We start from the raw sequence: 12,200 nt of genomic DNA, 5'->3' as shown, positions 1-12,200 counted from the left end.
ATGCACAGGAGGATTCACTCTCCCCTACAAGACCCAGGTCTACTCAGACCACAATATAAAAATTATTTCTCTTTTCCTGAAAGGTAACATCATCAAAAAGCTTCCAAGAAGGACAGCAGTTCCGATCAGTGATACAGCCATGTTCTGCGTGGAGCTGGATAATGAATGCCAGAAAATCAAATGGTTAAACAATGGTCAAGAAGTAAAACCCGGAGGACGGATTTCCATCAGTTCCTCACGCAAACAGCACACTATGACCATCCGCGAATGCCAGAATAGCGATGCCGGAGAGATAACCTTCATAGCCGATGAGTGTAGAACGTCCACCAAGTTCACTGTCACCTGTAAGTATTCACAAATACATTGGATATTTAGGTACAATTGGTAGATTGGAGGGGCAAGGCTGGAGGTATATTGAACCTTTATCCTTGCAATAATACATAAAGATTTAAGTGCATAGTGACAATCAAAACACTGTTAAATAAACATACAGTGTTGAGAATGGCAAATGTAAGGATATGTGTCATTAATGATATGGTCTTATTCCAGATATACAGCCTTGTCTTTGCTGATCAGCACTCAACTTCTGTTTCCTTATCTCAGTCCATTTTATAACTGATGTGGGTGACATTTATCAATAGACAGAGATCATCTATCTTTCTATCCTTCTACCTATAAATCATCTATCTATCTATCTATCTATCTATCCATCTATCTATCTATCTATCTATCTATCTATCTAGCCATCTATCTATCTATCTATCTATCTATCCATCTATAAATCATCGATCTATTCCTCTACCTATAAATCATATCTCTATCCATCTATCTAAGTATCTGTATGTCTATCTATAAATCATTAATCTATCTACTGTATTTATCTATAAATCATTGATCTATCGTTCTATCTATAAATCATATATCTATTTATATATCTATAAATTATCTATCGATTTCTCTATAAATCATCAATCTATCAATAAATCATCTCTCTGGCCATCTATGTAAGCATCTATCTATCTATGTATAAATCATCGATCTTTTCCTCTACCTATAAATCATCTCTCTATTCATCTATCTATAAATTATCTATCATCTATCTATCTGTCTGTCTGTCTATCTATCATCTATCTATTTATCTATCTATAATTCATCAATCTATTCCTCTAAATCTATCTGTCTATAAATCATCAATATATCTGTCTATCTATAAATCATCGATCTATCTCTCAATCATCGATCTATTGTATCTGTCTATCTATAAATTATCTATCTATCTAAACATCTATCTATCTATAAATCATCAATTTGTCTATCTATCTATCTATCTATCTATCTATCTATCTATCTATCTATCTATCTATCTATAAATCATCTATCTATCTATCTATCTATCTATCTATCTATCTATCTATCTATCTAGCTATCTATCTATCTATAAATCATCAATCTATCCCTCTATTTTGCTATTTATCTATATATAAATCATCTATCTATCTATATATCAATGATCCATCTTTCTATATATAAATCATCTATCTATCTAAGCATTTATCTACGCCTCTGAGCTCTGGGCTTAATTGTAATTTGCTGTGAAACTACAAACCGTGATCTTAGAAATATTCAGAGTGACTTAAAGTCGAATTGGATGGAGGACGTTATTGCGTTCCTGTTCCTGATATGAGATTAATACCTGGTCCTCCTTCAAGTTCTATGGCCACAACATTCTCCATTCCAAAGTAATGCCAGTACAGCAGAAAGCTGAGAGTGCTTTTTAAACCAACAGATAATGGCAAGTACATGGTGCCAAGGGCCCTATATTTAACTGACCTTACTAATCCTTAAACTGTGGTGATCTGGCCAAAGAATACGCAAGATGGTTCAGTGTTGCAGTTGGTTTGTAGTTGTAGAGAATCATGCTAGGAACTCCCAACATATATACTAGTGTGTCTGACGGCAAATGGAATGTCATTATGTATAGAAAGCTTTAATTTCAGCATTGAAGATACTCTGTAAAACTGGAATACATTTTAAGCAATGTAGGGCTCAATTTTACAAAAACAACAAAAAAAAAATGTTTTAGTGGAATGGAGGATCTCTGTTAGTAAGGCAGGCTGGAAAATGAAGGTTTGCTTATATTACAGAACTGACATCCATTGGGGCCTACAATTACATTTTATGACTGAATAAAGGACAAATTCAAACCACTCTAGAAACCTGCATGTTTGATGATGAAGAAATGATAGGAGTTTATCTGAAGCTCATTAGTTTCAGCCCACCTGTTCTCTCACATTTAGCATGTCACGATAAAGGTTAAAAAAAATTCAATTCACCTATTTAGTACATTAGTTGGACAGGTAGAGTATACGGTGTATAGTTGTTTGTCCACTAAGGCCACTGTAGCATGAATTCTGTCTTTTTTGGATGTGTGTGCCCTTTTATTATATGGTCATGTCAGGGTGACCCTGGATTTTGTTATGGCAATGTTCTGTATTTTAAAGTACAGGTATATTTGCTTGAGACCTGGGGCTTTCTGATTAATGGATCATTCCGTAATTTGGATCTTCATAACTTGTCTACTTGAAAATCATGGAAACATTAAATAAACCCAATAGGCTGGTTTTGCTGCCAATAAGGATTAATTATATCTTAGTTGGGATCAAGTACAAGCTACTGTTTTATTATGACAGGGAAAAAGGAGATTATTTTTAATAATTTGGATTATTTCCATAAAGAGACGGCCTTCTCGTAAGGATAATGGGTTTCATATAATGGATCCCATACCTGTACTGTGTTGTGCTTACTTCAGTAAAACCTTTTTTTCTTCCCTGCCCCAAAGACATGTTTGCTCCAGCTGTTGGCAACCATAGATTTAAATGCTGTGCCCGTAGTAAACCTTAAATATTGTTGATTTAACTACTAGAGCCTCGTTGGCCCTGGTTGAAGATTTGCCTCTGGTTCCCTTTTCAAATGCACAGATCACATTCCTCTTCCAGTTAAGGTCCCAGGTTCTGAATCCAGTTCATCCTCTATTAAAGCTCCTTTACTGATAATATTCCAGAATTAAGATATTTATATTTGTTTCAGTTTGGAACATTTTAAAATGTGACCTGCTAAGCAGAGAGAAAGATCTACTGATACTTGAGACAAGTAAAGCTGAGTGTCAGAAGCACATATCCTAATTCAATTACTACCGGGTGATGACACACAGTGTCATGTTGCATTCAACTGTATGTTTCAGAATCGTGGGCAAGAAGGAAACTGATCCATGTTGAACTATTTTTACAGCTTGTACATTTAGACTTCGATTTGTCATTAGCCACTCTCATACAAAAATATTCTCTATACTTGTTGGCCACCGTTCTATGGCAACCTGGTCCTGTATACTGTTGAAGCTCCTATATTGGTAAACCCTACTGTAAAAACTGGTTTTCTTGATCATATATTAAGTAATAGTAGGGCTACATATGTAATGCTGTTGGAATTAATGGGGGTTGAAAGGTCCTCCTTTGAATGGTTGCCCTCAACATCGACTGTAATCCCTGCAGCTTGACATTCTACCTGAAAACATTTATTTCCTTTTAAATTGGAAAATTGATTAGAATTACATTTTGTTTCATTATCCCAAAAATAAAATTTTTTCAAAAAATGTTCTTATTTTTGCAGGTTTACGGAAACCCCCTTCTAATGCGCCCACTAACCCCATGGTGAAGGATAAAACAGAAACATCAGTTACATTAGTCTGGTCCCCTCCCCCAATGGATAGACCCGTGCCCATTGATGGGTACATCGTAGAACGTAAGAAACTTGGAGCCACCGCCTGGCTAAGATGCCACGAATCAACCAATGTGCCTGTTCCGCAGTTCACCATCAACAATGTTTTTGATGAAGGAAGCTATCATTTCCGTGTCAGTGCTGTGAACACCTATGGGCAGAGCCCTTACCTTGAGTTCCCAGGAACTCTGCATCTTGGTGAGTTTCCTTTCCATACTTATAACCTGCTAACCAATAGCTGAATAGGCAGAGATTCAGATAACTCCTGATGCTGGGACTTAAAAATGGGATAGATACAATTAAAATGACAGTGCCATATATAAGAGCTTATAAAGTAGGCAGACAGGCTGAGGGCCATAGATTTTGAGGCCCATATCTGGCCTGTGGCCATCAAGCTCATCAGCCTTTTTGTGGAATTATGCTTCTAAAAGTAATGTACCATAAAGAAATGAAAACAACTAAAGGCATATTGTCACTTACCTCTACTGTTTTCACAACCCAGATGTGGTTTGTTTAATGTGCCTTGATAAAAGGCCACGTGAGGCCTGAAACGTTGCTTTAATGCCCCAGAAGTTTGCAATAAAGGCATTTTTAATTTAAGAAGATTAAGGGACACATTTACTAAGGGTCGGATTTTGAAGTGCTAAAACGCCGAAATTCGAACATCGAATTGAAAAAATTAGACAGATGAATGTTTTTTTTGTTTGGATTTAGCTGTTTTCGATCTAATTAAAATCGATCGTAGAAATCGATCGATCAAACGATTTTCAAAAAAAAACTTCGACTTCTAGTCTAGAAGTGGCGAATTCAAAGTTTTTTAAAGAGACAGTACTTTCGATTTTTGAATGGTCGAATATTCAAAGTTTTTTCATTTCAAATCGAATTTTGGCCTATTCTATCGATAGTCGAAGTGCCCAAAAATTACTTTGAAATTCGAAGTTTTTGAATTCAAAATTCACTTTGACTTCACTTCAAACCCTTAGTAAACCCTTAGTCGTGCTGTTCCAATTTAATTCTTGTCATATTAACCAGTGGTAAGTGGCCTCTGGGGAACCTGCACCTCGATACAGGAGAAAAGAAAAGATTCTACAAGGTTGTGCTGACTATCTTTCTTGCTCACATACTATTTAATGTGCCTTAACAGTTGACTCAACCCAAACGGTTGCCTTTCCTAGTTCTTCAGCAGGGATATATTACATTTCTAGCCTGTTATGGTTTATTTGGTAGGACTTACTAACTATTGTTTTTCCATTACCTTTTCTTTCTCTAGAACCCGTACCTTCTGTTAAAACTCCTTTAAGGCCTGCGGAAGTCACTTTGGGTGGTGAGGCAACATTTACAATTGACCTAAGCACTGTATCTTCAGGCGTCTGGCTGATCAATGGAAAAATAATTCAGAACAGTGAGCGATACACTATAAGGCGGGTGAAAAATACTCACACTCTTATTATTCAGAGCATCACCCAAGCTGACCATGAAACGGAAGTGAAATTCAACAGTAATGGGATCGAAAGCAGTGCTAAGCTCATGGTGAAAGGTAAATATTCATTATATTAAAGGGATCCTGTCATCAGAAAACATGTTTTTTTCAAAATGCACCAGTTAATAGTGCTACTCCAGCAGACTTCTGCACTGAAATCCATTTCTCAAAAGAGCAAACAGATTTTTTTATATTCAATTTTGAAATCTGACATGGGGCTAGACATTTTGTCAATTTCCCAGCTGCCCCTGGTCATGTGACTTGTGCCTGCACTTTAGGAGAGAAATGCTTTCTGGCAGGCTGTTGTTTTTCATTCTCAATGTAACTGAATGTGTCTCAGTGGGACATGGGTTTTTACTATTGAGTGTTGTTCTTAGATCTACCAGGCAGCTGTTATCTTGTGTTAGGGAGCTGTTATCTGGTTACCTTCCCATTGTTCTTTTGTTTGGCTGCTGGGGGGGAAAAGGGAGGGGGTGATATCACTCCAACTTGCAGTACAGCAGTAAAGAGTGATTGAAGTTTATCAGAGCACAAGTCACATGACAATATGTCTAGCCCCATGTCAGATTTCAAAATTGAATATAAAAAAATCTGTTTGCTCTTTTGAGAAATGGATTTCAGTGCAGAATTCTGCTGGATCAGCACTATTAACTGATTCATTTTGAAAAAAAATCTTTTTCCCATGACAGTATCCCTTTAAGGAAATTCCTATACATTGCATTTATAGAACAATAATATGAAATTCCTAAAATGAAATTAATTATTTTTCCTCTTTAATTGTGCAACATAACTACAATTACCAATAAAAATTAATTAGGTCTTTGATTGCATTTTCTAATTTGTTATGGACTGTTCAAAAGCAATTGCTGATTGGGTGGTATCGGTAACTGCCGTTGCTCACGCTAACACCTACGCTAAATTAGCCCCACTGACATGTTATTCTGTACACTGTGTATGCCCATATTTGGTTATATATTTATTTTATTATAGGGAAAATGAATTGCCACGCTAAGTATTATGGAAGATGCAGCTTTTGCGTATCACTATAAATATTCAGAGAAGAACAAATGTAGTGCCCTGTACATGCTCTTTGAATACATTAATGTTAGAGTGAATAGCAAAGTATGTGCACATATATGATGGAATGACAAATTACAGAAATTCCCAAAAATGAGCACACCTGTGTCAGAACAGTAAAATGGAATTCCGCAGAGCTCAGAATGACAGTCAGGAAAGTTAAGGCCCTATGCGTCCGTTCACTGTTGGTCTTCAAGAGAATAGAACAGATGACAATATAGACTATGTGCTGCTACATGTCTTGACTTGGCTTGGCTTGATGAGACTAGCTAACCAGTTGTCATTCCACTTTCTGAATTAAATTAATGGAATCCAGAAGGGGTTAGGTCTTCCCAAGTCAATATAATTATATATTCAAGCTTGCATTTAACCATAGTCTTCAAAGATTAATGTAGCAGTATAAAGTACAGTTTATAATATTACTGCAAATCTGCAGCTCTTCCTCAGTTCACCAACTCCAAGAAGATCAATGATGTAAAGGTGGTCGCTGGAGAGCAGGCAGAGCTCATCTCAGAGACTTCAGAGGAGAACGTGAAGGTTCTGTGGTACAAAGACAACAAAGAGATCCGACAATCCAAAAAGTTTTCACTGGAAGTTAAAGGGAAACAGCACAAACTGCTTGTCACTGCTGTCAAGAAGGAAGACGAGGGGACATACTCTTGCAAGACTGCCGATGACTCTGTTGGTTTCACTTTAAAAGTTACAGGTGAGTCTTTGCATGATAGGCTAGCTTGAAGATAATGATGAGATTAGTTATTGAGTGGGGTAAACTGGGAAACAATGAGAGTGCTGGATGGTAAATGAGCAGGGAAGGCAATGGCTAGGGAACCTAGTAGAGGATATAGCAGGGGTGGCAGGTGTAAAGATTTCAGAAGTGTTGTTGACTAGCCACATGATGGTATGTTTATTTCATTATTTTATTGAATCTCTGACCCTGAAATCAGTAAACCCTTATGTGACAAAACACACAAGTCAATGTTTAGTTAGAACCTTTTAAGAAATTCCATGTCTGCTCACATCTCAGTCCCAATTGGCCAAATTTTTAAGCCAAGTTCTACTCTGGGACACTTCTTATCATTATTTTCTACTCCGAGACACTCCTTGTCATTATTTTCCTTCCTATGCTAACATCCATATGTAAATATGTTTATTTTAAGAACATGAGCCAGTGTTTATGAACCAAGACAAAGTACAGAAGGAATTTCAAGCCACACTGACAGAGAGTGTCACCCTCAAATGTGAGGTGTCCCAGTCCAAAACTGAGGTGAAGTGGTATAAGGAGGGCAAACTTATCAGCTCCAGCAAGAGAGTGAGGATGGAGTCTGAGGGCAAATCCCGTCGCTTGGTGGTGGAGCAGTTGGAGAAGAAAGATGCTGGAGAGTACAGCTGTGAGGCTGCTGGAGAGAAGATTAACTTCAGAATCAAAGTTATTGGTAAATACTATATACCCTTGGATACATCAAAACACTCAACAATGAAACTAGGAATAACTAGCCCTACTACACTTGAAATTTGACTACAAGGGATATGTTCATGATAAGACAATAGATTTACTGTATGTTTTGATATGACTATGGAGGTATTGACTGGTCCCATAACAAAGTATACAGGCATTTCTATCTACTCGTGTTATGTGTAAATCTCAGTAATAGGATTGTGCAACACCATCAGAGCAGCCACAATCATGTTCTTGTTCTGTTGAGGAATACTAAAGTTAAAGCAGTTCTCCCTATTAAAGTAATACATAAACCACCCAAGGTACTTATTTTGATCACTGATTAAAGGAGAACTAAACTTACCTACAGAAGTAGGTAGAAATGTTGTACATGATGTTTTGTGCTTCTGTACCAGCCCAAGGCAACCACAGCCCTTTAGCAGTAAAGATCTGTGTCTCCAAAGATGCCCCAGTAGCTCCCCATCTTCTTTTCTGCTGATTCACTGATTCACATGCTCTGTGCTGCTGTCACTTACTGAGCTTAGGGACCCACTCACAATATACAGTACACATAGAATAGAAATGTCACAATATAAGGCTGATTAGTAATTAATACACATAATTACTACATGGCAGCACAGAAACCAGTGCAATTAGCATCAGAATTGAATAATCAGCAAACCTGTAGCATCAGCTTATATTACAGCCAGGGAAGCTAATTTTCTGCTGGATAATTAGTGACGAGCCCTAAGCTTAGCTTCTCAACAGCCAATCAGAGCCCACTGAGCATGTGAGTGTCACAGACACTTTCCAAGATGGTGACCCCCTGTGACAAGTTTGAAGTCCTGGATCATTGCTGCTATTGAGAAACTGAAACGTTAGGCTGGTGTATATAAAATATGGCATTTTTAGCCATATTCATTTTTAGGTTTAGTTATCCTTTAAGTCTGTGCAAGCTGTATCATAATGGCCAAAGTTAATTTATTTTTCCATAATTTTGTACTAAATATGATATATATGGTTGAATGTGACTGGGCACAAAAACAGCAATGTCAGGACCAGACTGGAGCGTCCATAACTATAGCTGTATACATTAAAGCGTGTCCAAGTGGTAACTCCATGTACAAGCAAAACTGGTTAAAGTACAGCCAAATGGTTTAGGACTTAGTTATGTAAGTGAAAGAAACATTTGTGCCACTGTAATATCAATTCTTGCTATTTGACTCCATTGCACTTTTGAAAAATGGAGTAGAAAGAGAAATGGAGTAGAAAGAGAAATGGAGTAGAAAGAGAAATGGAGTAGAAAGAATGGAGAAGAAAAGGAATATAAATCTTTATATCTATATAACATTCTATTATTTAGTTTTTGTCTAACCTTATTATATTATATCTACATTATTTCTATTTGGATGCATTTTCAGAGCCTGAGCCAGCATTTAGCAACTTGGAGAAAGTGCAGAAGGAGGTTCAGGCCACCCTGAATGAGAGTGCCACCCTGAGCTGTGAGGTGTCCCAGGCCAAGACTGAAGTAAAATGGTACAAGGAAGGCAAAGTGATCACCTCAAGCAAGAAAATGAGGGTAGAGTCTAAGGGCAAATCTCGCTGCCTGGTGGTGGAGAAAGTAGAGAAACAAGATGCCGGAGAGTACAGCTGTGAGGCTGCCGGCCAGAAGATCAATTTTAAGATTAATGTTAAAGGTCAGTTGCATCATTGTAATAGTTTGAGTTAATGTCTCTTTTCTGGTGAGATTGGAAGAAAGTTGGTCCATGTGCGAGCAGAAAAAATCTTATAATGTTTCTGTATTAAATGTGTCCGACCTGTCAACATGGTTTTAGGCAAAATCAAGCTCTTTTTCTAATGCTGATGTTATTGACCCTTTAAATTACCCTCTCTTGGACCATACATTTGGACATTCTTAGAAACCTAAGAAGCCATTTTAAAGGAGATAACTAAATACATAGGTGGATCTTCATGTTGAAATACATTTAAGCAATAAAATATAATGAGATTCCTAAAACATGATGGAGAAAACTGAATGTTTTCTTTACAGAACATGAGCCGGCATTCACCAATACAGACAAGATACAGAAAGAGGTTCAGGTCACCCTGAATGAGAGTGCCACCATGAGTTGTGAGGTGTCCCAGGCCAAGACTGAAGTAAAATGGTACAAGGAAGGGAAACTGATCACCTCCAGCAAGAAAATGAGGGTAGAGTCTAAGGGCAAATCTCGTTGCCTGGTGGTGGAGAAAGTAGAGAAACAAGATGCCGGAGAGTACAGCTGTGAGGCTGCCGGCCAGAAGATCAATTTTAAGATTAATGTTAAAGGTCAGTTGCATCATTGTAATAGTTTGAGTTAGTGTCTCATTTCTGGTGAGATTGGAAGAAAGTTGGTCCTTTTAGGCAAAATCAAGCTCTTTTTCTAATGCTGATGTTATTGACCCTTTAAATTACCCTCTCTTGGACCATACATTTTGACATTCTTAGAAACCTAAGAAGCCATTTTAAAGGAGATAACTAAATACATAGGTGGATCTTCATGTTGAAATACATTTAAGCAATAAAATATAATGAGATTCCTAAAACATGATGGAGAAAACTGAATGTTTTCTTTACAGAACATGAGCCGGCATTCACCAATACAGACAAGATACAGAAGGAGGTTCAGGCCACCCTAAATGAAAATGCCACCATGAGTTGTGAGGTGTCCCAGGCCAAGACTGAGGTGAAGTGGTACAAGGAAGGGAAACTGATAACCTCCAGCAAGAGAGTCAGGGTGGAGTCTGAAGGGAAATCTCGCCGCCTGGTGGTGGAGAAAGTGGAGAAACAAGATGTTGGAGAATACAGCTGTGAGGCTGCCGGGCAGAAGATCAATTTTAAAGTTACAGTAAAAGGTAAAAATAGCATATCATCATTAGACTGTATAAACTAGCTAAACTAACGTAAGTTAAACCCCACAGGTTGTGAAAGTTAGCTTCTAAGTTAGGTGTAATGGTTCCAAAATTTGCTTCAGAACACATAACAAATCAAACCAACGATATGTTTCATTTTCTTTACTATTTTCTTAAACATTAGACTATTAAATTCTATCGGGCATTTCTGTGGATTATTGGACCTGTAGAAATAAATCCTGTGGAATGAGCTATGTGTGTAATAATGGTTCCAGTCAGGGTTCCAGAATATGCTCCAGTCCTTGTGACCCACAAAATCCAATCAGGTTTTACTGTAAGAAGCTTGTGTCCTTGGCAGAAACTTGCCAACCATGCTTGCCAAAAAGGGTCCTTTAAGAGCACCTCAGGTAGATTTAAATGTTTTATTTTTAGTTTTAAGGATTGTCCATTAATATTTCAACACTGTTCTGCAAAGTGAATTGGACTTATAGCCATATTTTGTCTGTGACCAAACTTTTCAGAATCTGAACCAGCATTCACCAACCAAGATAAGGTACAGAAGGAGGTTCAGGCCACCCTGACAGAAAGTGCCACCCTGAGCTGTGAGGTGTCCCAGGCCAAGACTGAAGTAAAATGGTACAAGGAAGGCAAAGTGATCACCTCAAGCAAGAAAATGAGGGTAGAGTCTAAGGGCAAATCTCGCAGCCTGGTGGTGGAGAAAGTGGAGAAACAAGATGCCGGAGAGTACAGCTGTGAGGCTGCCTGCCAGAAGATCAATTTTAAGATTAATGTTAAAGGTCAGTTGCATCATTGTAATAGTTTGAGTTAGTGTCTCTTTTCTGGTGAGATTGGAAGAAAGTTGGTCCTTTTAGGCAAAATCAAGCTCTTTTTCTAATGATGTTATTGCCCCTTTAAATTACCCTCTCTTGGACCATACATTTTGACATTCTTAGAAATCTAAGAAGCCATTTTGAAGGTTATAACTTAATACATAGGTGGATCTTCATGTTGAAATACATTTCAGCAATAAAATATAATCAGACTCATAAATCATGATGAAGAAAACTGAATATTTTCTTTACAGAACCTGAGCCGGCATTCACCAATACAGACAAGATACAGAAGGAGGTTCAGGCCACCCTAAATGAAAATGCCACCATGAGTTGTGAGGTGTCCCAGGCCAAGACTGAGGTGAAGTGGTACAAGGAAGGGAAACTGATAACCTCCAGCAAGAGAGTCAGGGTGGAGTCTGAAGGGAAATCTCGCCGCCTTGTGGTGGAAAAAGTGGAGAAACAAGATGCTGGAGAATACAGCTGTGAGGCTGCCGGGCAGAAGATCAATTTTAAGGTTACAGTAAAAGGTAAAAATAACATATCATCATTAGACCGTATAAACTAGCTAAACTAACGTAAGTTAGAACCCATCACAACCAACGATATGATTCATTTTCTTTCCTATTTTCTTAAACATCAGACTGGTAAATTCTACTTGGAATTTCTGTGGGGTATTAGACCTGTAGAAATAAATCCTGTGGAATGAGCTATG

General features: G+C 37.7%; 1 protein-coding gene across 6 annotated transcripts in view; it reads left to right on the top strand.

Moving 5' to 3' along the window:
- Nucleotides 1-12,200, top strand: part of LOC108719653 (obscurin) — a 133,989-nt gene that overhangs the window by 16,628 nt on the left and 105,161 nt on the right. For all 6 annotated transcript variants that reach the window (XM_041567330.1, XM_041567332.1, XM_041567331.1 and 3 more), the window contains exons 4-13: nucleotides 84-344; nucleotides 3,667-3,972; nucleotides 5,045-5,311; nucleotides 6,768-7,037; nucleotides 7,489-7,764; nucleotides 9,188-9,463; nucleotides 9,817-10,092; nucleotides 10,383-10,658; nucleotides 11,177-11,452; nucleotides 11,740-12,015. In XM_041567330.1, the coding sequence (XP_041423264.1) occupies nucleotides 84-344; nucleotides 3,667-3,972; nucleotides 5,045-5,311; nucleotides 6,768-7,037; nucleotides 7,489-7,764; nucleotides 9,188-9,463; nucleotides 9,817-10,092; nucleotides 10,383-10,658; nucleotides 11,177-11,452; nucleotides 11,740-12,015 (2,760 nt within the window). The remainder of the gene's footprint in view (nucleotides 1-83; nucleotides 345-3,666; nucleotides 3,973-5,044; nucleotides 5,312-6,767; nucleotides 7,038-7,488; nucleotides 7,765-9,187; nucleotides 9,464-9,816; nucleotides 10,093-10,382; nucleotides 10,659-11,176; nucleotides 11,453-11,739; nucleotides 12,016-12,200) is intronic.

Source organism: Xenopus laevis, chromosome 6S (assembly GCF_017654675.1).
Source record: "Xenopus laevis strain J_2021 chromosome 6S, Xenopus_laevis_v10.1, whole genome shotgun sequence".
Lineage (NCBI taxonomy): Eukaryota > Metazoa > Chordata > Amphibia > Anura > Pipidae > Xenopus > Xenopus laevis.
This window is presented reverse-complemented; position numbering and strand designations above follow the sequence as displayed.